The 26,165-nt window shown below is 45.2% G+C and overlaps 1 protein-coding gene across 2 annotated transcripts; it reads right to left on the bottom strand.

Annotated features, from left to right (window-relative positions):
- Positions 1 to 760: 760 nt before the first annotated feature.
- LOC140903304 (hippocampus abundant transcript 1 protein-like) lies at positions 761 to 18,168 on the bottom strand. Of its 2 annotated transcripts, XR_012156212.1 has the most exons (13): positions 17,821 to 18,168; positions 13,995 to 14,090; positions 12,432 to 12,494; positions 10,762 to 10,889; positions 10,117 to 10,231; positions 9,301 to 9,519; positions 8,463 to 8,576; positions 7,776 to 7,847; positions 7,393 to 7,505; positions 6,925 to 7,022; positions 6,002 to 6,165; positions 5,641 to 5,917; positions 761 to 1,253 (listed from the first exon to the last, which is right to left on the bottom strand). XR_012156212.1 is itself a non-coding variant. In XM_073324395.1 (12 exons), the coding sequence occupies exons 1-12, from the start codon at positions 17,902 to 17,904 to the stop codon at positions 5,708 to 5,710; spliced, it is 1,476 nt and encodes a 491-aa protein (XP_073180496.1). In that variant the 5' UTR covers positions 17,905 to 18,168; the 3' UTR covers positions 1,258 to 5,707. The 2 variants fall into 2 exon arrangements, 1 of the variants encoding a protein (XP_073180496.1); XM_073324395.1 differs by lacking the exon at positions 761 to 1,253 and having other exon boundaries at positions 1,258 to 5,917.
- Positions 18,169 to 26,165: the final 7,997 nt, after the last annotated feature.

Here is a 26,165-nt window from a genome sequence, read left to right as displayed (position 1 = left end):
TGAAGTCAAAGGGATTTAGGTACCCAAATACCTCATGATGTTTTGAAATCCCAGTCCAAACTCTCCGGACGGCCATTTGTGTGAAGGGGGGTTTCCCCAGTCCAATCAGATTCACGTGAAGCATCTGGTTCTCACTCTGTGGGTACTGCAAAGTAATTCCAGACTATTGGTCCAAACAAGTGCAAATAGCTGTGCATCCTGTAAAAGGTGACCTGTCTCTCCAGCCCATTAGACGACTTCAGTCATAAATCACAGATTCCATGTAAGAACATCTGTTACATCTGTTTCTATTTCTCATGATTATATTGTCTGCAACTATTCTGGAAAAAAAAAATTCTCTGAAGGGATCTAAATTAAGCCTGGCTGGAAATGAACAGAATATGGGAGATTGGAAAGCTGGTTATGTCATGTGTGTTGACCACCTGGTCCCAAAAACAAACTAGTGGTAGGTGGATCTAGTGTATGCAAAAGCAGGAATGATGGATGCTTGTATATAGATCATAGTTGACTGTCAATGAGTCCTGGTAAGTATGTGAGAATCCTTATTGAATGCAGACAAATCCAAGACAATCCACAAGTCACGCTAGTTAGGGAAGGGCATTTGACCATCACAGTATTAGTGCACTGATGCCTGGGTCACGCAACACACAGGATCTGGGCTACTGTTGCTGTATCACACCCAGAGGGGTTTCTTGTAATGTGAATCCTAGTGATTAATAGTACTTCTGCACTGAGTAAGGTAGCACCTTTCATCCAAGGATAGTACAAGCACTTTCCAATTTTTATTGGAGCCTCCTTACAGTCCTGGCGACGTAGGAAATGGGTAGAAGGAAGAGCACATTCACTCAAGAGGACGGCAGCTCAGGGCAGATTTACATGCAAAAAGGTACGAATACAGTTTTAGTTATTGTGATTCAAGTCTGTCTGGACACTTATTTCAGGATCAAAGCTAACCAGCCACTTATCTAAAATAAGTATCTACACAAACTCGCTGGGAAATAATCTGTTTTAGGAAGCTCAGAGTTCAATGGGTGCAAGTTTGTGTGTCAACCAGGCTTCGGTAAGAGCTGGGAGAAAAACGATCTGGAGACCAGACATCAGGAGACTAATCTGTAGGGCATACCTCACCCACGGCTCGAGAGACGTTTAGGATCCTTGCAAAGATTCACTTCAAGCATCACAGGCACAGACTTGCAAAGGCCATCTCGTTGCACATGGTTTAGGAGAAGAGTGAGATTGCAAAGAGGATTTTACTGCAACAGGAAAGTAGCAGTTTAATAAATAACCCATCAGTGGGAAAGATCAGCCAGTTCTAAACACAATTGAAATAAACTAAATACATTTCATCATAAGCTAAGAACACAAATCAACGTCACAAAGAGCAAACTCCATTAATTTAAAAAGAGGGCATTGCTGCCATTCTTCATTAAAACTTGCAGCCTTTCCACATGCCTGCACCATTCAAAGACCACCAAGAACATTTGCAGCCACCCAGGTGCAGAGAAAGACAGAACGAAACAGGAATTTGTCACTGAATTGTTTCTAATTTGCAAAACTAAAGCAGAGTGAGAAAATGTGGGTTTTAATGCATTTTTAATCCAACAAGATCAGATTTTAAACTTGAACTCCTGCATCAGCACTGGAGCTGCAGAGGAAAGGCCATCTTCACCTCAACCAGCAGGGGGCACTGAAGTGAAAGGCTTTTAGCCACAATTGAGTTTCATCACTTGTTACTCATCTGTTTTATGACACTGAGCAGACAAACTTGGGGAAATAATATTGATGTTGGACAGCCAGTGTCTGGCATCATGCTGCAGGGGTTTTTAAAAAAAGGTACTTTAAAAAAATATGCAGCTTTTCATATAAAGTAACAAAAATTGACCACAGTAGTTGAATGTTCTATACAGATGTTTCCAGTTTCTACGGGGAGTGCTACAGAATTATCGGCCCTTCAGAATAACGACATTCTTCATTCAGGTCCTGTAATTCTAGCTCCTTTACGGCCTGGCCAAAATACTTCTCAGTCAAAAGGCAGAATGGTGGATCATACCCCTTCACGTACAGGGGGAATGAGTCTGTGGGTGGGGTTGGAAGACCCTCCCCAGTTTCCTGAGAAGGTAGGTGTAATTTCAAGGATTTGCAAACAAGTTCCTCTGTCTGCTTCACTACTGATAATTAGTGGAATCTCCCATGGAATGCAAATATCCCTGCCATTAAGTTGCATTCAAGCTTTCAGAGTGAATAATTCAGCAGTATTGCCACTTAGTACAATTTTCTAGTGTAGACAAGACCCAATTTAACTGTACCAAAGTAGTTTTTCCTGTACAAAAAGGGAAATAATTAAACTGTACAGCACTTTTATACTAGTATAGCTGCATCCACACTAGGGCTTTTACTGGTATAACTGCATATGTGAAAAAAGTCACACCCTTCATGACCATAATTATACCGGTACGACTTTCAAGTGTAGATCAAGCATTAGAAACTAGTTTCTTCAAGGATTTGCCTGTAAACAGACAGCCTTAGCCAAGAAATATAGTTTAGTTATTTTACTTAGAGTAACATGTCATTTGGGCCCAAGATTTAGGATTATGTGGTGTTACATAATCTATTACAAAAACTGTTGTATTGAGTTTGTCAGAACAGATTTTGGAGGAATTTAAGTGCTTTGCAGCAGTGCGGGAAATGTAAAACATCACAACATTGTGCTACTAAGGACAAAGAAGTGAAACTAACCAGACTAGTTTCCCTATCCAAGCAGAGTGAAGGACCAACAGAAAGCCACAGGCAGCATCAACGGTGAAAAGGAAATTAGATTCAGAACATGTCAGTTTTAATAAGCTAAGGTATTAAATAAAGGGAAGGATTTTTTTAAAAAATATATATAATTTATAATATATTATATATTAAGTTTACAGTCTATTTTGTGGTGTTTCAGTTCTATTTTACCTTGCAGTTCTGATTGCCTCAGTGTGACCAGGGTAATTGTATTTATTACTTTCATGGCTGGGGGGAGGGAGAAAAGCACATCAGCCAATTTTAATACAAAACCTAAGAGTAAGAATTGGCAGTTTTACTTTGTTGTACTCACAAAATGGCTTTTAAAAAAACCACAAAACAGAAAAACCACACACAAAAACAACCCTGTAGTAGCTATACTATTCTACAGAGCAAGGATTTTTGGACGGGGAAAAGGAATTTAAACGTGATTTCCTTTAGGATCTGGTTTTGCTGTGCATGTACAATACCAGATGTTCCTGATAACGATCAAGGACAAGCCTTGAGAAAACTGGAGCTACTGTGTTCAGTGAAGCTTTCTGCTAACTTATTCCCTAACCCTGCAATCGGATCCATGCAGGCAAACTCTTGCTCTCACATACTGTTCCCCTGAAGTTCCCTGGCCTTTGCAGAAGCATAAGATGATGGATCCAATTACAGGATTGGGGCCTTGGGTGATAAAGATTGTTTCTAAATTGTTAAATCGTGAATTATATTTGTTTTAATTAATATTACCGTTTCTTATAACTGGCTGACTCAGGGGACTGGGTGAATGGATATTAGGTCACTAGTTCAAACTCTGTCTAGGGGAACAGTGAGCTGTTACTACCCATCAGCTATTCAATAGCCTACATGAAATTCATTTTGTAGATCTCAGTCTACTTCCTACTGGACGGCTGTCCACATCACAAAAACCGCTGACAACATTGACATTAACTGGTCCCACATTGGTAGCCTCACAAGAGGCTATAAATTGAATGAGCCCTGGAGCCTGAACTCCGGACATCCCCCAAAGCAGTCCCTCCAGGACAGGTTGAGGTAAACTAGCAGGGCGGAATGGGGAAGCTTGCAATGCTGGTCCCCGTACCGTACCTGTTGTGTGGTTAGAGGACTTCAGTCGCTAGGGCTGTCCATCTGGCATCTCACCAGCTCTAAAATTCATTTAGAAGTCAATGGCATTCCTGAGCCTTGCTGCAAATGGGTATTTGTGACACCAACATTCTAGGAGCTGATCTATGCAGCTGTGCTTAGTCAGGTTAGCTGTGATTTCCTGTTCCCAATGAATTGAGAGGTTAAGATACCTACCACAAATCTGTGCCAGCAGGAAACTGACCCAAAGCACAACCACAGGACAGAAGACTTTCCCAACAACTAGAGAGCGCTACTGAATCACATCTGCTCTAGTCCAAGCCTTGACTATTTCCAGTGGATGAATCCACAGCTCCCTTAACTAGTTCTACTGCTTGTGTGTCAATTGGCTTACAGCTTCTCCTAATATTTTACTTATATTTTCCCTGTAACTGATCAAGCCTATAACTTCGGATTCTGATTCCGCACACTGATAAGAAATAATTAATTTCTCTCCTCTCTGAATGCCCCTTTACGTATTTGTAAATAGCTAAGCATCCCTGACACACCAAACACGCACATGTCTCCTAACTTTTCCCACATCAGGTTTTGAGCCTGTGCTTTACTCTGCTGCTCTAATTCTAAGCAGAGCTCAACTCTACAGCTGAGGTCACGAAGACATTTTTCAGCAAGATGGCTGTCCCCTGCAGGAGGTTCAGAAATGCCAAGTGGAATTCAAATCTATATATTCAGTTATAATGTAAATTTTGTGCTGCAGCCTTTCAGACTGATGGACTGAGCAGAATGACTGCAGCCCCATATGAGCTGTAACTCCCAGAGAGCCATCATCAGGTGTTTCCTATAACAGATAGCAGCAGTTTGGGGGAAGGAATATGCTTTATAAAAGTGCGTAACATGGATTAAGCCATTTCTCCGAACTCTCTCAGAGAAGCGTGTTTCCTAATGTTCCAGTTCCATGAAAGATTTTTTGAACCGCTCAATCCACTTCCAGAAGACGGAAGCACAGACAAAACGCTACATTTAAGTAACTGTGTAGTTGTTCCAAAACAAGAAATCTGTAACTCACGACTGCCTTTTCACCCCCAGTCACTCACTCCCAAGTGAGCTAAGGGCAGTGATAGCTGAACCATTACTTCCTGCCTTTGTCACCTCTTTCTATTTCAGTAATGTTCTGAATTTCTTTTTGGTCTGAATTTATCACATGGGCTGGAATTGGCAAATTCATCAGATCCTCAAGAAGTAAAGATCTACTCAGCTGGAGACTGACTGGTCTATTCTACACATACATCGCTCTGTATTTAGTGTATCAGACCATCTTGTACTCTCAGCATGAGCTGAGGATAGAGGCTTGGATTGTGATTTCTATGCTCCCCCAGTCCTCAGCCTGAAGTAGGCTAGCCCATCAAGCAGAATGGGCCAGAAGCTAGTACTGATTATATTGGGGGAAGGGACATGTAATTGAAGCCTTAGTTTTCTCTCACTGTCAGATCATTTAGTTTATATTAAAGAGCAGGGATAGAATTCTGGCTCCTCACTCTCATCGGCAAGGTGAGTATATGGCAGGCAACACTGTGAAAGTTCACCATTCACATACAAAAGCAGGTTTTCCTTAAGAACTATCCCTTCACATGGTGCAGTCGAACTTCTTCCTTCACCACCAGATGGTACAATCTCATTTTTTGCACCAGCTGGATGTATTTGGCTTTGAAGGACAGTTTTTCCCTCCCTCATTAGCTGTTAGTGGTACAGTCCATTACCTCCCCTGACTCTCACCCCAACTCCAGTTGGTACAGTCCATCCTTGGCTTGGAGTTGAAAAGCAAGAGATTCAAGTTTTCCCCTCATACACTACTGTCCTCCAGCAGGGGCTCCTTGCCATCTGATCCTCCAGACTGTGGGCTGTGGGTGTGGGTCTGGGCTCCATTGCTGTGTTTCTTATGGCTGCCCGATCTCAATGCAAGATTGTGTTCCGGAATGAACAAGGCCACTAGGAGCGACAGCAGGACCGAGCATGCTCCAAAGAGGAAAGGGGGCCCTGGGATAATGCTACTCTGTAAAGCAAAGTACAGGAATGATTAATGCAGTGAAGTGGGAAGACAGACAGACAAAGCTAGTGATGAAACTGGATAGGATACCTCATCAGTAGGGTTGACCATGACCTTTGAGGCCTTTCCCATGGTTTCCACTTCAGCCATTTCATTCAATTCCACATGGAACAGGTAGAAGACGAAGCCATAGAGAGCTGGCCCCAGCCCATTACAGAGTCCCCGAATTCCAGTGATCATCCCCTGAACCACACCTGAGAGAAAAAGTAAAGACCGAGAAGTCATAAGCCTCCAGCTTTCTAAAGGAGAGGCAAGACATCTGTGCTGCACAAGAACAGGATTAAGTCCACATCCAGAACACACATAAACCAATGACTGTCTTGATAGATCTCAGCTCCTACATAGCTATACCTCCCTAAAAACACATTAACAGCGAGCTTGCCATTTCCCAGAGCATGGGCACAGGCAAGTCATGCCACAACTTACTGATGAACACGGGAAGTTGAATTAGAGGCAATCTAACCTCAGGATTCAGGGAACAAACTCAAGGTAGGTGGATGGTCAAGTAGGAACTTCCTCCCTATCTCAAATGAGTAGTTGTTCAATGTTGCACAAAAGCATTATGGAGTGTTTTATGAGACCCTTCCTCAAGGATCAGGTATTGTTAAAAAGGCTGATACCAATCTTGATAGGCTGATGGTGTAAATTAGTTCCTAGAAACTAGTATACCTAATAAACTAGATTCTCAATCCTATATTCTTTTGTGCATACAGGTACCCATTAAGAGTACTCAGGCTGTACACAGAGAATTAACATGGAGGGTGGTTGGCATACAGCTTTGAAGCCATACAGAGATGCTGCACAGTGTGTCCAGATGTTCACTGGATTTCAAAAGGTTAAAGAAATACCTATCCTCCCTACAGTATCAGTAGCGCTCTCTCCCTATCCATGTAAAAGTAGTAGAAAACTTGTCAGGATAACTGCTGGATGAATTTTAATCAAGTGAGACGTACCTTGCTGGTCCGGATCTGCGTTCCTGGACACCATGGCACTGATGGCTGGGAAAGTGATACTGGACATGGCAGCCACAGCTCCTGCTGCCCACATCATCCTACAAGAGAAAGAGAAATCAGCCCATTAAATGCAGTTTTCAACCATTTTTCATTTGCGGATCTCTAAAAAATTTCAAATGGAGGTGCAATGCCTTTTGGAAATCTTAGACAAGTCTGCAGACCCCCCCAGGGACCTGTGGACTACAGGCTGAAAACTACAGCATAAAGCAGAAAGGAGGAGAGTTCTCCATACAAAAAAAAAAAAAAAAAGAGTACTGCAAACTAAGGCTGGAAGAGCAGACAAATATCTCCCTCTGGTGGCCAAATGGAGAACATTGCACAACTGCACTGGGCACAAGCAACTGGCTAAAGAGGGGAGGGATGAGAAATGTGTCAATTGTTTATTTAATAATGCAGACCCACTCTTACCAAGGCTGCGATCCAAAGCCGTACCAGGCAAGCTGTAGAATCTGGAAGCCTAAGCCCAAGAGGATGGTATTTTTATTTCCTATTGAACGCATGAGAATCCCCAACACTACTGTCTGAGAAGAGAAATGAGATGATGTTATCAAACTACAGTGGGGAGAAAGGAAGCAACTACACTGGACAAGAAAGTGATGAAGAAAGAGGAGGCAACTCTCCTCACTGTCAGGTTTGTCAGGCCCTGGGCTGTCCTGCAGCTAGTAACATGCATTGATAAGGCTTCACAAAAGAATTCTGACAGTTGCCAATCCAATCCTCATTGTCACAAATTTTGGTGTATTCTCATAACTGAGGGGTTTGAGAGTAGTACCCAGAGAATGGGTTCTCACCTGAGCCAATATGGAGAGAATTCCAACTACACCAATAAAGGCTGCCACAGTCTCTGAGGAAAATCCAATGACCTACAAAGACATCAGAAGGGATATGATTTCAGGCAAAGGGCTTCGTGTTCTACCCGAGAAAAGCCACGCCATGAGAGCCATCTTTAGTGCTTACTGATACTACGTGTCAGTAGCATGAGCATTACACAACTTCACCCTCTACCGCCTCACGGGAAAGAGGACATTAAAGGCTCCCCAGTGACAAGATGGAAGATGTTTCCATGGGCTAAAGAGGTAACCAAGTGAGTGGATACGCTGTCCCAAGTGCCTGAAGACGACAAGGTGGGGTAAGCACTGAGTCCAACGCAGGTAGCTAGTGATTAGCCTGGGGACTGCATTTGCAAGGCACAGAAGGGCTGCACAGTTAACCAGCATTCATGGGGATCCTCCATTTTCAATGAGGTTACTGGTACTGTTTCACCCTCATTAAGAAATAGCTTCTGGTCAGCAGTGGCAAACCAGGGCTGCTGTTGTGCCGCCAAGCTGCTAATTCCCCCAGCTCAGGATCACTGGGCAGAAGCTGCCGCCCCATACTGCATAGTCAGGAAGGAAATAAAACAAACGCATGAGACTACAACACGCACTACAAACCTTTGATTTCCAAACCAGTATCCTAGTCTAACCCCAATGACTGACCTGTCGTAGGTACAAAAAGAAGCTGGAGTACTGGCCGGCTTCAGGAAGGTAGGAGAGAAAGACAGTAATGCAGATAAGCAGCACAGTAGAATCTTGGCCCACTTTGCGGAGAGACTGGAGAAACAAACAGGACCATTAGGCTCCCTCTGATACAAACCCAACACAAAGGGTTACTTAGTACACTAAGCACCCTGGAAGAGCTTGTTCTGCCACAGCATTTCTGCACATCAGTGGGACATATCTGCATGACAGATCAGTCTGGAACCAAATTGTTTCTGCCTTGAAGAGCTTCCCGGCTGTGGGAAACTTCACCCTGCTAATGCTGAGCATCACAGAGAATCCAGCTAGATTTTTGTAACTCTGGCTCTCCTTGGAACATTAATATGGGCAGTGACTCCTACGTGAGACCAAGGTGAGGAGCAAATGAGCAAGAATCTTTTTCAGGGACCCAACCAGCACTCCCCCAGGCTAATAGAAGCAACAACATGCTAGGTCTTTCGCATGGCTATACAGAGTGAAACTGCAAAGCAATAGGCGTTGCACTCACACCATCAGTTATTCCCACCAAAGGATTTTCTTCAGGGACACTGGAAGCTGTTTTTAGACACTATGTAGTCATATACACTCACAACCCATTACCCATCACTGAATAAAGAACCAGCCAGACATCATCCTCCTTGCACCTGATTCAATCATGTCTAAATTCATATCCTCTGCCTCTTGCAAAATGAGTCCCTTTTTATCTTCAACCTCCTGTTCGAAGAACTAACATGGAACTTGGGGAAACAGATCTAGAAGTTAAACTGCAGTGAACAATTGCCAGTAGCAAACTACTTACAGCAAATGGATCTGCCTGTTCCCAAGAGATGGGAGCTCCCCAGGACACAGGGCGCATCTCCTCCGGCAGAGATTCTGGTACAGCCAGCAGAATGAAGCCAATATCCAGCAGAGCAACCCCTGAAGCCAGCACCACCACCAGTGTATCACCATAGGCTTGGGACAGGTATGCGCCAATTGCTGGACTTGTGACCAGGCTGGCTGCAAAAGTGGCTGACACCTGCAGTGTAACACAAATGTTAGTAGTAGTATCTTCTGGTCAGAGCCTACCCTCTTTCCCAGAGTCATCCAAGACCAGCTCCCCCACCTATGGGGTAGCCAAACCATAGGAACAGGTTTTCCAGAACTGTAGAATACAGAAATGTAGCATTTCCCCCCCGATAGAGTTCAGGCTAGGTCATGACCGATAACCAGAGGTATCTCAGCCAATACTTAAGGTGTTTTCAGTAACCCTATTATAACACTATGCGAGAATAGTTCAGCAGAAGCCACAGGTGCACAGCCACGGTTTTATTTGTGTTTGCATGGAAGCCATCCCGGTGTAGGGTCACAGTCTGGAGAAAGGACAGTAAGTGACAATACAGCTGGATTCCAGATTTCACAGCACCAAGCTCTGGGGTTGGTTTCTAAACACGTTGCTCCACTTGGAGTCAGGAATGGACCAGCAATGGACACAGTGGATTGTGAGGAATGCAGAAGTCCTGTGTGCAATACCCACGGGGAGGCCACTCTTAAAATGGTCCCGCACTGCGCCTCTCTGAATTCTGGAGCGCTGGAGTATTTCTTTGGGGAATCAATTAATGATGTGAATCCTTACCAAGCCATAAGCTGTACTCCGTTCATGTTCCTGTGTGATATCAGCAACATAGGCAAAAATCACAGAGAAGGTGACAGCAAAGACTCCAGACATGGAAATGACAGCAAAATACCACCTGAAAGAGATGTTCCCAGGGGCAGAGTTAGAGGAAACCACATGACAAACACAGGAGCCTAATGCTGCTGAACTACAGTCTCTTCTCCACACCCCTGCTTCAATTCATTTGATTTCACTTCAAACTGAAGTGCTCAGAAATGCCGTTGGGCTTCCATTCCGGTTAACACTTCATGGCTTAAAAATCCAGTCCAGACCCATCTCTGATAGTATCCCACACACGAAGGAAACATTAATGCAACTCAGTTCCAATGCAGTTTTTAGTAGTGGGAAGCAAACACTAGGAGAAGGCATTTCTTTCTGACTGGAGTTGGAATCCAATGGCGTGTGAAGGAAGCTCTGGATCAAGGAAAGGCTGCCTCTTCAGGCTCCTTCTCTTCATCATACAAGCACCTCCAGATCCTCCTAACTCCACCATCTCAAGTGACTACACCTCCAAATTCCTCTTTTGACACGCTCACTCATCTTCTGGACTGATCCCTCCCATATCACTGCGCCTTCACATCATCTCCATTCCAAGCATAGACTCACCATGGGCTGATCTTCATGAGAGGTATTGGTGCACATGTGAAGAACACAGTGAGGAGAAGGAAGGACTTCCTGCCCCAGACATCAGAGAGAGCACCAATCAGTGGGGCACTTAGAAAGGACAGCAGGCCCTAGGAGAAGGGAGAGGGGTTCACACCAGGTACAGATCCCACAGCCACTTTCTCTGGCTGGCAATAGGGGAGTAAGAGCTGTAATGTCACCAATACAAACAACAGGAGCTGGCAATCCACTCTTTGGGATTTCTAGGAGGAGGCAAGGTTACCAAAACATGACAAATCATTAGATAGCTGAAATCTCTATACTGGAAAAACTGCTAAATGCTCAGAAATTATTTTCCTAAGTACTCAGTCTGCAGCTGTGGTCTTCCCATGCCTATTTATGCAGCAGGGAGTTGACACTGCCTGGAGATGCTGGCAAAGCTCCAAAATGTCAATATTTTGTTGCAGTTCAGGGAAAGCTCTGGCTCTAGATTGAGACCTGTTGGATGTGAAGGGAGGCCAAGTCCATTCAGCCTCTGTAAAAGTTCCCCATATTTACAAATCTTTCAGACCCATGACAAAATGGGGGGAATAAGCTCTTTAAGATATACATGAGATTGTTTGAGCTGCCCCATGCCTGAGAAAAATCATCCTTCAAGGATAGTCATGCTCCTTTCACTGGGGTGCTCCTGCTAATACTGATGCCCATCCCAAAAACTAATTCTACCATGTTACCAAGCAAATTAGAAAATGATTGTTTTAGTGCTTGCCAGCTTCTGTAACTCTCCCACAGGTGTTGGACTACTCTAAAACCATTTCACCAGTTGCTACGTGGCTCTGTAATCACTAATCTACTGTGGGATGAGTTTCTAGATCATGGTTACATTGTTTTTAATTCCGTTACTCAAGAGCTATGACAATACCAGTTTTTTGTTTTCTTATCTAGAATCTGGTTGTTCTCATGCTGTTTTGGAGTGTTCTTAGCAGCAAGCACAGCATGGGACACATGGGCTGGCAACCTCCAGGCCCTAGGGTTGCTCAACCCCCTGCTCTGCCCCAGGCCCCGTCCCCTTCTCCCAAGCTTCACCTGCCACTTTCCACCTTTGCCTCTTCCCGCCCAGTTCCACCCCTTCCCCGCAGCCTGCCCTATCCCCGCTCCTCACTCCCAGTGTCTCCTGCATGCTGCGGAACAGCTGATTGCAGCAGGCTGGAGGTGCTTGGAGGGAGGGAGAGGAGTTGATCAGCGGGGCCACTGGCAGGCAAAAGGCACTGCAGGGGTGGTAAGCTGGCTGCCAAAAGGTGCTAAGCATCCACTAATTTTTTCCATGGGTGCTCCAGGACTGGAGTCAGACCCTACGGCACGGGGTTCAGGCTTCCTGGACTATCCAGCAGATTGTCAGTGCTATTTTGGAAGAAAATACCTAAATGGGTTAGCACACAGAGAATCAACTGGGCATGAAAACAGAACTGCCCTTCTGCTGAGCTTGCCAATAAGGTGGCGACTTACGCACTATAGATTGGACTAATCACACCAAACAGCACTCTGATTATAAGGACTTTCCATTGCTACTGACCCTGTTCTCAGATTGGAACAAAGCCCAGACTGTAAAGTAGTCTGGCCCATCGTGCTTCAACAACACTGGTTCTTTAATATGGAAGGAAAGAATTCCTTACCTTAACCCCATGGATCAGGCCATTCATCAGGAATGTGTGCTGAGGAAAAGTCCGGTGTAACACCTGTGGAGACCAAGTCAACAATTTTACAGATCCCCTACTAAGTTCTGCTGTTAAAGGCCAGGAGGATCACATCAAACAAGAGACTAAAGCCTGCAGTCCATGTTTGCCCACAGCATTGACATTCCTATTCTCATGCCACAATCATCGTACACACGTGCTCTGCTAACAAAATGTATGGAGCCCTTTTGTTTCCTCATCAGTGCCATAGGCAGCCACTTCTCCCAGGTATGTCACAGGGAGACGCGTGACTGTGTTGGATTTGGGTAGGGGTGAACTCGTTTCCAAGTTTCTCTAACACTATGAGGCCATTTCAGACAAACGTTTCCCCATCTCTGCCCCATCTGCCTAATCCCTATTTCTGCTTCATTTAACTCCGTGTTTCCTGATTACACCCTTCTTGTTTTTGTACCCCCTACCTACCTGACTTACATTTTATACTAGTGAATGTACTTTTAAGGGCCTTTGTGAACAAGACCTTCTTTGTACAGAAATTATCTAGATCCCAGAAATCAGCTCACAGATCTTTATGGTATATTAAACTCTAATATGACTTGTCATACCAGCTGCCAAAAATAAGTTCTGAAAGCTGAGAATCCCTCATGAAGCTGCCAACTTGAAAGTTTCTAGTCACTTAACTCTAATTCAAGACAAATATCAGAGTTGGGAATTCTGGTTCTTTTGATAAAGCTAACCCTTTGTTCTTGGTTTTATTGTAGCATTTCCTTTGTTACCTATACTGGTCATCACAGGGTCACCTAGCGCAGATGTGAAGAGCAATTATGTAAGCTTGAAAGCTTGTCTCTTTTACCAACAGAAGTTGGTCCAATAAAACATTTTATTACCTCACCCATCTTATCTTTTTAATATCCTGGGACCAACATTGCTACAACAACACTGCAAACAGTGCAGTCTGACATGACAGTCTGTCACCCCCAGCTGAGATCTTGGCAAGGTTGTGTGGGCTCAGTAATTGGACAGAACTTGACAGTGCAGGGAGTGGTGCTGGTAATTCAGAAAGAGACAACCCTATCTCTGCATCAGTGCTAAATCAATGTCCTAGCACCTGTGTGAAAGTTGCAGTCATTGGATGAGTTATAACACATCACACCCTTGCTCAATCATTAAAGATCTCCCATGGCACTTTTCATCAGTATCCGAGCTTTAAATGAGAAATTCTGGCCAAATTCCAGCTTGGGTTCTTAAGTTCTGCCTCACTAAATCCCCCATTCAATTTCAAATAATGTACTCTTCCTTCTCTGTCCTAAATTACTAACCAGTGTTCTTATGTGCTTTTAAACAATTGCCATGCTCCACTCAAAAGATGGCTGCAGCAATTCCCATGTGTAAAGTACTTTTCAGAATGAGTTCTACAGATCTAAGGTACAGTATCCTAGATTTTGCCTCTCATGCTTCAAACCCAAACTGTACCCAGATCTTCACTGAAATCCTCAACCTCAGCATTGCCACCATGCTACCATCCAGCAAGAGTCAGTTACTCACCGTTAACATAGGGGTGGTGAGTAACCCCCAGGCAAAAAATTCCAGGAAAATAACCACCACTGCATGGTACACACTGGGCTCTCCAATCCCCTGTCGCTGAAAGAAAAAACATGTTAATGCCCTGAAATCTGAAAAGTGGCTTGGTGCACAATTCATAGCCATACAGGGGGAGAGTTTCAAAGGCATAAAGGACAGGTAGGTGCTCAACTCCCACTGACTTCCAATGGGAATGGGGCAGCTAATTGCCCTTTGTGCCTTTGAAAGTCTTCCCCTTAGCTCCTGGGGGGACAACCGAAGGGAGGCACTTGAATTTCCCTCAAATGCTGATAGAGTGTTAGCTACAGAAAACACATTTCCCCAAGTGCTAAATCTCAGCTACTGGCCCAGGTTTTCCATTGCTGTGTAGGTGTACCTGCAAGGTCACAGGCTTACGGAGAACAGGAGTCACAAGGCAGTGTAGAAAGCAAACAGGGTTGAACTCAGCTGTGTCAGGGAATTGCACAGATCGAACACTCAGAAGCATAGCGTGCCTTTCACAAGAGGGGATTTTAGTGCAACTGGCCTACATGACTAACACGCCAGATAGCACCAAGACAAGTGCTGATACGTTATAAAGTACATCTGTTGTTCAGCCAAGCTGTTTAAAATTTTCAAAGCCAACTAAGGAATTAAGACAACTCCCATGAATTTGAATGGAAACTGAATGTCAGAATCTCCTGTCAGCTGTGGAAAACCTCAGCCCTTGTGTGTGTTTTTTCTAGAGTGGATGAATGAGCTTCCCATTTAGTTTATTTGTGGCACAGTGTAAAAGGTATGCTGGAATTTATAGCCTGCAGTTACCTCAAATATTAGCAGAATGATTCTGGGGGAGCTACAGATTAGAGTAACTGTTAACAGAGCAAGAGAAGACAAGATTCTGAGACCCTGGTCGTATTAACAGTTTCTATTAAAAATGCTTCCTTTAAACAGGTTGTAAATCTGATTCACAGACAAATAAACACCTTCAAAACAGGGAAAACCCAAGGGAAATATGGTCATTAAACAAAGTTATTTTTATTCTACACAAACAACTGGACAAACCCTTTCTCTGTTGCTACAAAATGTGAAGGTGGCATTATGCCAGCAACGCTGGAGAAAACTGCAAGTTGCATGGGTATTTAATTCCTTCATCCCATTACACGGTCTTGGTAGAAGGAGAGATACTTCCCCTCACAGAAAGAAGTTCTCTCTTCTTCCCCCATCACATCCTTCCATTACACCCTTTCAATCAAAACTCTGCAGTTAGATCCTTTTGTCACTCGGACAAAACAAAGATACCTCAACAGAGCAGCAAAGGTTATGAACTCTGGGAAACAGGTAAGCCCCTTCAGACAGTATAGAACTATTTAAGCAGCCTGGATCATAGTAGAACTGGCAACAAGAACTTGCGGAGGGCCCAGTTTATAATACAGTATGGACTGTGCAAGCAATTACCATGTTGGAGAAAATGAGCATTAACCACAATTAGCTATTGGTTACTGCAAGCCCCCTTTTCCTGTCTAGCATTAATAGAGATTTTATTTTAGAACCACACTAATGGAACAAATTGGGGCCAAATCAGTTGCCAGTGGGCACTGAACTTGGGACATTCAGCACCAAAAGCACAAACCCCAACATCTGGGCTAAAGCCATAAGTTCTTTAGTTGTAAGCAGCAGGCTGTAAAAGTCAGTGGAGCCAGTCAATAGAAGGAAACATGATCAAATGTAGTAAATCAGTGTACTACATTAGGCCAGACAATGGCCTAAATATAACCTTTTAAACCAATTTAATGTGGTTCATTAACATGGTTTGCAGTTATGCTACATGTGGATGAAATGTCAGGCAGAAGACTATTTGGAAAATGATTTCACCCACCATGCCTGCTAACGGTTAGTCACAGTATTTGACCTGTGTCAGGAATCTGAACAATTCCATAACTTGTTAGCATTGAAGTACAGTTACAGAAACAGAAAGCCTTCATTCCTGTTTTACAGCTTTTTGCATCTTCCACCTATTTATAGGATTCATTTTTCAATGCTTAAACCAGCATCCCAAACTCTGAATAAAGAACTAAAGGTTACACTGTAGAGGGACATTGGTCACTAAGCACCAGGTGAAATTTACTTCAAGGGCTGACCTCACATGCATGTTTTACTGTTCTGAATGACCCACTTTGCTTGTGTTTGTAGCCACTCCTGGAAATAGCACAATAATTAACATTTCACTGGCTTTTAACGTTGCTTAGTGCCACCCCACCCACCGTCATCTTGTCCCTCATTGTTTACTGCAAGCTATTCAGTTCCCACTGTTTGTAGTTTGCCTAGAGAACACTCCACTAATCAAACAGATGTTCAGACATTTCATATTTGTTCTGTTAATGGCAGGGATTTAGCAAAACCCCATCTATTTGTAACCCTTTGAGTCCCATGGCTCCAAGCTTGTTTCAGTGTTTACAGTAATCTCTTACTTCACACGAAAGAATAAAGGTAAAGTTCAGGTTTGAATTGTTTCCAACCTAAATAAGTATTTTCCATTTTGACTAATCCAAACCAGTTTAGCAAGTTTGATGAAATAGGAAGATGGTCAATCAGCTTCAAAGTATATTGAGAGATCACTAAAAGAAAAGGAGGACTTGTGGCACCTTAGAGACTAACCAATTTATTTGAGCATAAGCCTGCTGGTGATGGCTCATCTTAAGTGATGACTCTCCTTTCAATGTGTATGATAAACACCCATTTTTTCATGGTCTGTGTGTGTATATAAATCTCCTCACTGTATTTTCCACTTTATGCATCCGATGAAGTGAGCTGTAGCTCACGAAAGCTTATGCTCAAATAAATTGGTTAGTCTCCAAGGTGCCACAAGTCCTCCTTTTCTTTTTGCGAATACAGACTAACAGGGCTGTTACTCTGAAACCTGAGAGATCACTGTACCCAAATAGATTGTCCCCCAGGGCAGTGCTATAACTGCCATATGAAAAGTTTAATGGGTGCTATATTAGCCTCAGAAGCAGGCATTTACTTTACAGATATGACTGCTGGGGTCCCATGAGAACCAGCATGGTGGGAGGAGACCACAACTTAATATCTTGGCTTCCATGAGGGCCAGCATGATGGGAAAGCGCTTACCATTCAGTATCTTATACTCTGGTGTATCTAGTACACTAGTAGTCTAAAATATAAAGCACAGTGCTAAAATGTATCTACAGCAGAGTGTAATAATCTGCATTATAGGCATATACTGGTAGCATCTGGTGATGTTGCAGTGCTGGTCTCTCCCTACTCCAAAAACACTTCTCAACGGAAGGCCCAAAATACGTCAGACCACCTGCAAATCCAAACCTAAGGGTCAGCCTACACAGTGAGGCATGCAAGCCCCAAATACACACACACAACCCACGTGATAGCTTGGTCCAGCGGGTTTCATTCCACTGGACCCACCACACTGGTGAGATCCAAGCTCCAGATCTTCATCGGATGGCTCTAAAGGAGATCACAGCTGCGTTTTCCCACCTTGAAGGTGGCCCCAGCCTGGTGCAAACAGCACAAGTGCTCTTGGCTCCCACCTGCCAGGCGGGATTCCCACACCAGGCCGGTGCTGCCCACCCACCACCTAGGGATCCATCAACGGCACCCAGGGCGGGGGAAGATACTGCACCAGCCAGCAAAGCGAAGGCCTAACGCATGGGCGATGGGCCGGGAAAATCGGCTGGAGCAAGGTCCCCCCCCCCCCCGGCGCCCCTCACGCCAGAGCCCTCCAGCTTCCTGCCCCATTCCCTCCACCCGGGCCCCGCCCGGGCGGACTCACGCTGGCTCCGTCCCGGATGATGATTTTCTTGGCCAGCAGGACGCTGCGGTTGAGCCGCTTCTTTTTCTTCTTCTCGCCGGTCATGGTGAGGCCGGGGCCCTGCCGCCGCTGCTGCCCGGGTTCCGCTGCGGCCCCATCCTCCCCCCGGGGGCCGGGCCACACTGAGCCCGGGGGGGAGGGGGGGAAGGACTCAGGGCCACCGGGACCGCCTCACGCCGGAGGCGTCGCCACCATCCCCGGCAGCGGCGGCCCGCTCCGTCCGGCTGCCTCCTCCCCGGCGCGGCCCGCTCCTCAGGGCAACCCGCCCGTCCGTCCGTCAGCGCCTCCTCAGGCCGCTTCCGCCCGCTGCGCGCGCAGCCGAAACAGCCTCCGCCCGCCCCTTCCCTCACCCCATCTCCGCGACCGCCTTCCGGATCCGGCTCTTCCACCGTGCGCCACGCCCACTCTAGACTCAAAGCCTCGCCCACGTTCTCGCGTCACCACCACAAATAAAGCATGCTATTGACTGCCGTGGCCGTCAATCATTTCTGACTCCCTATCGCGGAGCTCCGCGCCTCCTTTCGCTCTGCTCTGGTCGAGGAAAAGAGCCTGCGGCGGGCTCCCCAGCACAGCCTCGTTTTCTCTACCCTTCCTCGGGATTGGCTCATCCGCACCGGGGCATCAAGGAGTCTGGCCCTCCGATTGGACTAGACTGTAGATTGACGGGGGAAAGGTGGAACTATTGGATAACGGTCACAAACGGTCGCTCAGATTGTACAGCTTTATCGGGCTGTTCCACTAACCTACGGGTGTGTGTGTGTAGGATTGTACCACTGACACCGCTGTCAATAATGGCAAGACCGTACCACCAACGGGGGGTGTTACAGGCTGTACCATTGATCAATTGTGCCACTGACCTAAATGAGGGAATGGTGCTGTGCCAGTGACCTGGATGGTGGGGGGACGTGATGGTGCCACTGAACCGATTTGTGGCACCTTAGAGACTAACCAATTTATTAGAGCATAAGCTTTCGTGAGCTACAGCTCACTTCATCGGATGCATATCGTGGAAACTGCAGCAGGCTTTATATATACACAGAGAATATGAAACAATACCTATTCCCACCCCACTGTCCTGCTGGTAATAGCTTATCTAAAGTGATTTCCAGCACAAATCCAGGTTTTCTCACCCTCTACCCCCCCACACAAATTCACTCTCCTGCTGGTGATAGCCCATCCAAAGTGACAACTCTTTACACAATGTGCATGACAATTAAGCTGGGCTATTTCCTGCATAAATCCAGGTTCTCACATCCCCCCCACCCCCATACACACACAAACTCACTCTCCTGCTGGTAATAGCTCATCCAAACTGACCACTCTTCAAGTTAAAATCCAAGTTAAACCAGAACATCTGGGGGGGGGGGTAGGAAAAAACAAGAGGAAACAGGCTACCTTGCATAATGACTTAGCCACTCCAAGTCTCTATTTAAGCCTAAATTAATAGTATCCAATTTGCAAATGAATTCCAATTCAGCAGTTTCTCGCTGGAGTCTGGATTTGAAGTTTTTTTGTTTTAAGATAGCGACCTTCATGTCTGTGATCGCGTGACCAGAGAGATTGAAGTGTTCTCCGACTGGTTTATGAATGTTATAATTCTTGACATCTGATTTGTGTCCATTTATTCTTTTACGTAGAGACTGTCCAGTTTGACCAATGTACATGGCAGAGGGGCATTGCTGGCACATGATGGCATATATCACATTGGTGGATGTGCAGGTGAACGAGCCTCTGATAGTGTGGCTGATGTTATTAGGCCCTGTGATGGTGTCCCCTGAATAGATATGTGGGCACAGTTGGCAACGGGCTTTGTTGCAAGGATAAGTTCCTGGGTTAGTGGTTCTGTTGTGTGGTATGTGGTTGTTGGTGAGTATTTGCTTCAGGTTGCGGGGCTGTCTGTAGGCAAGGACTGGCCTGTCTCCCAAGATTTGTGAGAGTGTTGGGTCATCCTTTAGGATAGGTTGTAGATCCTTAATAATGCGTTGGAGGGGTTTTAGTTGGGGGCTGAAGGTGACGGCTAGTGGCGTTCTGTTATTTTCTTTGTTAGGCCTGTCCTGTAGTAGGTAACTTCTGGGAACTCTTCTGGCTCTATCAATCTGTTTCTTTACTTCTGCAGGTGGGTATTGTAGTTGTAAGAAAGCTTGACAGAGATCTTGTAGGTGTTTGTCTCTGTCTGAGGGGTTGGAGCAAATGCGGTTGTATCGCAGAGCTTGGCTGTAGACGATGGATCGTGTGGTGTGGTCAGGGTGAAAGCTGGAGGCATGCAGGTAGGAATAGCGGTCAGTAGGTTTCCGGTATAGGGTGGTGTTTATGTGACCATTGTTTATTAGCACTGTAGTGTCCAGGAAGTGGATCTCTTGTGTGGACTGGACCAGGCTGAGGTTGGTGGTGGGATGGAAATTGTTGAAATTTCAAATTGAGTTTTCAAATTTGAAATTTCAACAATTTCCATCCCACCACCAACCTCAGCCTGGTCCAGTCCACACAAGAGATCCACTTCCTGGACACTACAGTGCTAATAAACAATGGTCACATAAACACCACCCTATACCGGAAACCTACTGACCGCTATTCCTACCTGCATGCCTCCAGCTTTCACCCTGACCACACCACACGATCCATCGTCTACAGCCAAGCTCTGCGATACAACCGCATTTGCTCCAACCCCTCAGACAGAGACAAACACCTACAAGATCTCTGTCAAGCTTTCTTACAACTACAATACCCACCTGCAGAAGTAAAGAAACAGATTGATAGAGCCAGAAGAGTTCCCAGAAGTTACCTACTACAGGACAGGCCTAACAAAGAAAATAACAGAACGCCACTAGCCGTCACCTTCAGCCCCCAACTAAAACCCCTCCAACGCATTATTAAGGATCTACAACCTATCCTAAAGGATGACCCAACACTCTCACAAATCTTGGGAGACAGGCCAGTCCTTGCCTACAGACAGCCCCGCAACCTGAAGCAAATACTCACCAACAACCACATACCACACAACAGAACCACTAACCCAGGAACTTATCCTTGCAACAAAGCCCGTTGCCAACTGTGCCCACATATCTATTCAGGGGACACCATCACAGGGCCTAATAACATCAGCCACACTATCAGAGGCTCGTTCACCTGCACATCCACCAATGTGATATATGCCATCATGTGCCAGCAATGCCCCTCTGCCATGTACATTGGTCAAACTGGACAGTCTCTACGTAAAAGAATAAATGGACACAAATCAGATGTCAAGAATTATAACATTCATAAACCAGTCGGAGAACACTTCAATCTCTCTGGTCACGCGATCACAGACATGAAGGTCGCTATCTTAAAACAAAAAAACTTCAAATCCAGACTCCAGCGAGAAACTGCTGAATTGGAATTCATTTGCAAATTGGATACTATTAATTTAGGCTTAAATAGAGACTTGGAGTGGCTAAGTCATTATGCAAGGTAGCCTGTTTCCTCTTGTTTTTTCCTACCCCCCCCCCCAGATGTTCTGGTTTAACTTGGATTTTAACTTGAAGAGTGGTCAGTTTGGATGAGCTATTACCAGCAGGAGAGTGAGTTTGTGTGTGTATGGGGGTGGGGGGGATGTGAGAACCTGGATTTATGCAGGAAATAGCCCAGCTTAATTGTCATGCACATTGTGTAAAGAGTTATCACTTTGGATGGGCTATCACCAGCAGGAGAGTGAATTTGTGGGGGGGGGTGGAGGGTGAGAAAACCTGGATTTGTGCTGGAAATCACTTTAGATAAGCTATTACCAGCAGGACAGTGGGGTGGGAATAGGTATTGTTTCATATTCTCTGTGTATATATAAAGCCTGCTGCAGTTTCCACGATATGCATCTGAAGAAGTGAGCTGTAGCTCACGAAAGCTTATGCTCTAATAAATTGGTTAGTCTCTAAGGTGCCACAAGTCCTCCTTTTCTTTTTGCGAATACAGACTAACACGGCTGTTACTCTGAAAACTGAACCGATTGGGGAGGGTGAGGTAAATGGAGGCGTGCATACGAGGACCTGATCCTGGGCTGCACAAGTGGACTGGACTGAGGGAGAGGTGCATGCTAGGAGCCCTAATCCCCGTGGGCCATGCATGAGGAGCAAGATGGAGCAGTGCATGCTGGGAGCTGTGCATGGACATCATGATGGAGCAGTGCATGCTGGGAGCCCTAATCCCCGTGGGCCATGCATGAGGAGCAAGATGGAGCAGTGCATGCTGGGAGTTGTGCATGGAGATCATGATGGAGCAGTGCATGCTGGGAGCCCTAATCCCCATGGGCCACGCTTTAGGAGCAAGATGGAGCAGTGCATGCTGGGAGCTGTGCATGGAGATCATGATGGAGCAGTGCATGCTGGGAGCCCTAATCCCCATGGACCATGCATGAGGAGCAAGATGGAGCAGTGCATGCTGGGAGCTGTGCATGGACATCATGATGGAGCAGTGCATGCTGGGAGCCCTAATCCCCGTGGGCCATGCATGAGGAGCAAGATGGAGCAGTGCATGCTGGGAGTTGTGCATGGAGATCATGATGGAGCAGTGCATGCTGGGGAGGCCATCCTCCTCGTAGGCTGCCCCTCCAGCCCACGTGGGTCGAGATGAAGCATTGCATCCCAGGCACAGTCATCTCCGCTGTAGTTGGCTCCACTGGCCCCAGTTTAGTTATAGCATCTGGGTTCTGGTGGGTACCACAGTGAATCCCCCATTGGAGCAGGAGTTAGGGAGCTGCTGAGCTGTGTCTTTTCTCCTCTAGAGCTCCCTCAGAGTAGCTGAGATGGCTTCTTCCAGACGGCGACCTCCTCCTTCTGCCACCAAAGCTCCACCTGATCCCTCCTGGCTTTGGCTAGTTCAGATCTCCTCTCTTCCCTTTGCACGACAGTGTCACTGTATAAAGCCCCCTTCCATGTGATTTTTTTCTATCAAGAAATGGCTTGAATGCCTCTGCAAGGCGATATGTGTGGGCTGTACAAAATCCCTTGCCTGCTTTGAGGCCAGTTCTGTACATCCCAAAGTCTCCCAGTTGTTGCCCACCAAGCCCCCTCTCTCTCAACTTGCTCCCCCAAATCCTTCCTCAGTTCTTACTGGTTCTCCAGGCCTTCCCCTCCCTGAAGCTGTTGGCCTCAGCCTGGGAGTATAGGGACCTGTTTGAGCTGACAGCAGGGTGTTTCACTTGTGATTTTCAGCACTAAAAAGCATAAGCGAGCTGTAGCTCACGAAAGCTTATGCGCAAATAAATTGGTTAGTCTCTAAGGTGCCACAAGTACTCCTTTTCTTTTTGCGAATACAGACTAACACGGCTGTTACTCTGAAAGGAGTAACTGTAATAGCTGACAGCTGTAATGGGCTCTTAACTTCTACACCAGCTGGTAGAGTGGGACAAAGACCCCCACTGTCCTAGAGTGGGTTACATAAGCTCCTTGGGACAGGGAAATGTGCAGCACTCTGCCTTTTGTAAAGCACAAACACTGTGCTAGAAATGATCACAAGTAATAATCAACAGCAGGTCCTCTCTGCCCTTCAGCCCAAACAAACAAATCATCAACAGGCCTCGTGATACTAAGAGAATGGGCAATGAGCCAGCGGGACAAAAGGGAGATATGCATGTCACAAAAGAAGGGAATGTAGTGCAGAAAAGCTGGCGATAGTGGAGGATTAAGATCTTCAAGTAGGGAGAGCAGTTAAATCTGCATGCAAAGTCCTGGTTTACTTAGAATGAAGCACCACAAGGAAACCTTCTCAACCTCCGTGTAACTTCAGTGGGACTCATGAGAAAGTGGTCATCAGAGTCAGAGATTCCAAGGCCAGAAGGAACCATTGTAATCATTTAGTCTGACCTCCCGTATAAATAACACAGGCATAGAACTTTCCCAAAATAACTCTTAGAGCATATACTAAAAAACAAACAAACAAAAATCTATTCTTTGCTAAAAATTGCCAGTGATGGAGAACCCACCATGACCTTGGTAAATTATTCCAATGGTTAATTTCCCTCACTGTTAAAAATTTACACCTTATCTCTAGCAAGAATTTGTCTAGCCTCAACTTCTAGCCATTGGATCTTTGTCTGGTACACCAAGGAGCCCATTATCAAATAGTTGTTCCCTGTGTAGGTGGCTTGTGACTGCGATCAGTTAAAGGCATCACAATCTAGCCCTTTACCATTAATGATTATTATACTCACATTGCTAAGGCCCCCATCACCGCGGTACCTGGCAGCATTTAAAATGGGGTGGCTAACATTCCAAGCAAAAGAAGAAAATAATCGTTAATGATTTAATATTATTATTAACAATGTTTGAATTGTTAGTTGGAAAGAAACTGTCCTCAGATTCGTTCATCCTTTCACCTTTTAGGGTGATAAACATCAGAGAGACCACCACGTTCACAGGAGTGTAAGGCGACGCAGGCACAGGGTGCAGACATCAGTTGTTAGCACATTATCCTTGCTGTTTGAATGTGGACACTGGGTCACCACTTACCTGAAAAGCCAGGGCCTTCAGCTCTGTATAGTCCAGAGCGTAGTTGTACTTTCTGTGAAAATCACCAACTTCCAACTGAAACTGATGGTGATTTGCTCCAATAATGAATGAGTATCCAATCTGGCTATGGTGGAAGCAGCTGTGCCAAGGTGAGATAGATACAGTACTAGAAACCAAATCTTAAGGGCCAGATGCTCAGTTGATGTAAATCTGATTTGGCCCTAGGTCACTCTCTCAGGCTTAGGCTTGGAAGGATTAGATTCTTATCAGTTAGTGTTGGTAAATGTCAATTTCACCATACACATGCAAACGACAAAAAATATTTCCATTGATGATAATAAAAATGTACAGAGTGGCAGGGTAAGAAAACTACAGCTTGAGAACTTATTAGAGTTTGATTTAAGGACATTTGCTTTGTATATTTTGACCTGTGATGTTGACAATTTGGGTTTTAATGGTTCTGAGGCTTTAACTTTGATTCTCAGCATCTGCGGTCATTGAATAATTGTCTGACCCCTCCTCCATTAGTTTCCTGCAACTATGAACATTTAAATTGATAAAAATAAGATGTTTAAAAATAAACATCGATATTGTTCATCAATATTATAAGAAATAAAAAGGGAATCCTGCCAAGGCTACTCATACTGTAAACAGTGAAGGCTGAAAAGGAAACCCAACAAGCAGGGCAGCTTTTCAGCTTTGGCACTTTGTTCTCTGGTGCACTGAAATAAGCATTGAAGCACTGGGTCTGAAAGGTTCTGTCTTCCTGTGAAAGGTCTTACCCATTGAGAAGGGTTTGCAGAGGTTAAAGATCAATTTTATACTCAAAATGCAGGGTTTTGTAAACAGAGCATCAGGATCTAGGACCCTAGATAAAGAGGCAGAGAAATTCTGCTGACTCATCTTGGCAGGCAGAACAGGTGGGGTCCTATTAGTTCCAACCCAGGAATATAAGGGGCTGGCACGCCTCTGAGGCAGTGAAGGCTAGTGGATAGGGCATTAAAGTGGACTGCGGAGACCTGGGTTCAATTACTGGCTAGGCTTCTAAACTGCTGGGTAATATGTGGCAAGTCACTTCACCTCTCAGGTCTGTTTCCCCTCCTGCCCTTTATCTTTCTTCTTATTTACAGTGTCAGCTCTTCAGGGTATGGATTGTCTCTTACTATGTGTATGTAGAGTGCTTCGCACAACGGGGACGTGATCTCAGTTGTGGGCCATAGTTGCTACCAATACAAATAATTAATTAATTAATAATCAAAGACAAAGGGAACTAGTGGCATGAATAGAAAGTTCCAGTAGGAAACAGCCAATCTTAGGCTGAACTTTGTGCATCCTGGGATTCCTTGACAAGTGTCTTGCAATGATTCTTGTCTCAAATGTGTTCGGTTTTGCAAGGAACAAGATGGTGTTTCTTACTGTCAGCACTGCAAACTCAACCTGAGATCTGTGGGTCCAGCTGGGGTTTTTCCTCCTCTTGCATCATCACCTGTAATAAAGGTTCTGCAGGCCAAATCAGTGACCCTATGCAACCCCGCAGTCATCAGTACCTTTGCTCAGATAGAACGGCCTAAGTAAACACTTCTGTTGAAGATGTACAACCCCTTTCACTCTCTCTTTGCCGTGTTGATTCTGCAGGGCAGAAAGGAACAAAAATCAGTATTTGGTTCAATTCAATGAGGATTTATGGCATGACGAACTCTTCAAGTGTTGCCAAAGTGTAAATGCGACAGGTCTCTGTTAGAGGTAAGTAAGCTCCACCCAGAGATTGAGCTATACAGTGGGTGGGGTTTCACCTTTGTCCAAAGCTTATGCTCAAATAAATTGGTT

The sequence above is a fragment of the Lepidochelys kempii genome, chromosome 25 (genome assembly GCF_965140265.1).
Source record: "Lepidochelys kempii isolate rLepKem1 chromosome 25, rLepKem1.hap2, whole genome shotgun sequence".
Classification (NCBI taxonomy): Eukaryota; Metazoa; Chordata; order Testudines; family Cheloniidae; genus Lepidochelys; species Lepidochelys kempii.
The sequence above is the reverse complement of the archived record's forward strand: the minus strand, read 5'-3'. Positions and strand labels throughout refer to the sequence as shown.

What these genes read in the sequence shown, in the direction of transcription:
- LOC140903304 (XM_073324395.1), bottom strand. Translation starts at nt 17,904, where the DNA reads ATGACCGGCGAGAAGAAGAAAAAGAAGCGGCTCAACCGCAGCGTCCTG. An exon ending in CTCATGAAGATCAGCCCATG is followed by an intron (nt 10,232 to 10,761) that starts GTGAGTCTATGC and finishes CATCTCTTTCAG; the next exon opens with GTGGTATTTTGCTGTCATTT. An exon ending in AACAGGCAGATCCATTTGCT is followed by an intron (nt 8,577 to 9,300) that starts GTAAGTAGTTTG and finishes TTGTTTCTCCAG; the next exon opens with TCTCTCCGCAAAGTGGGCCA.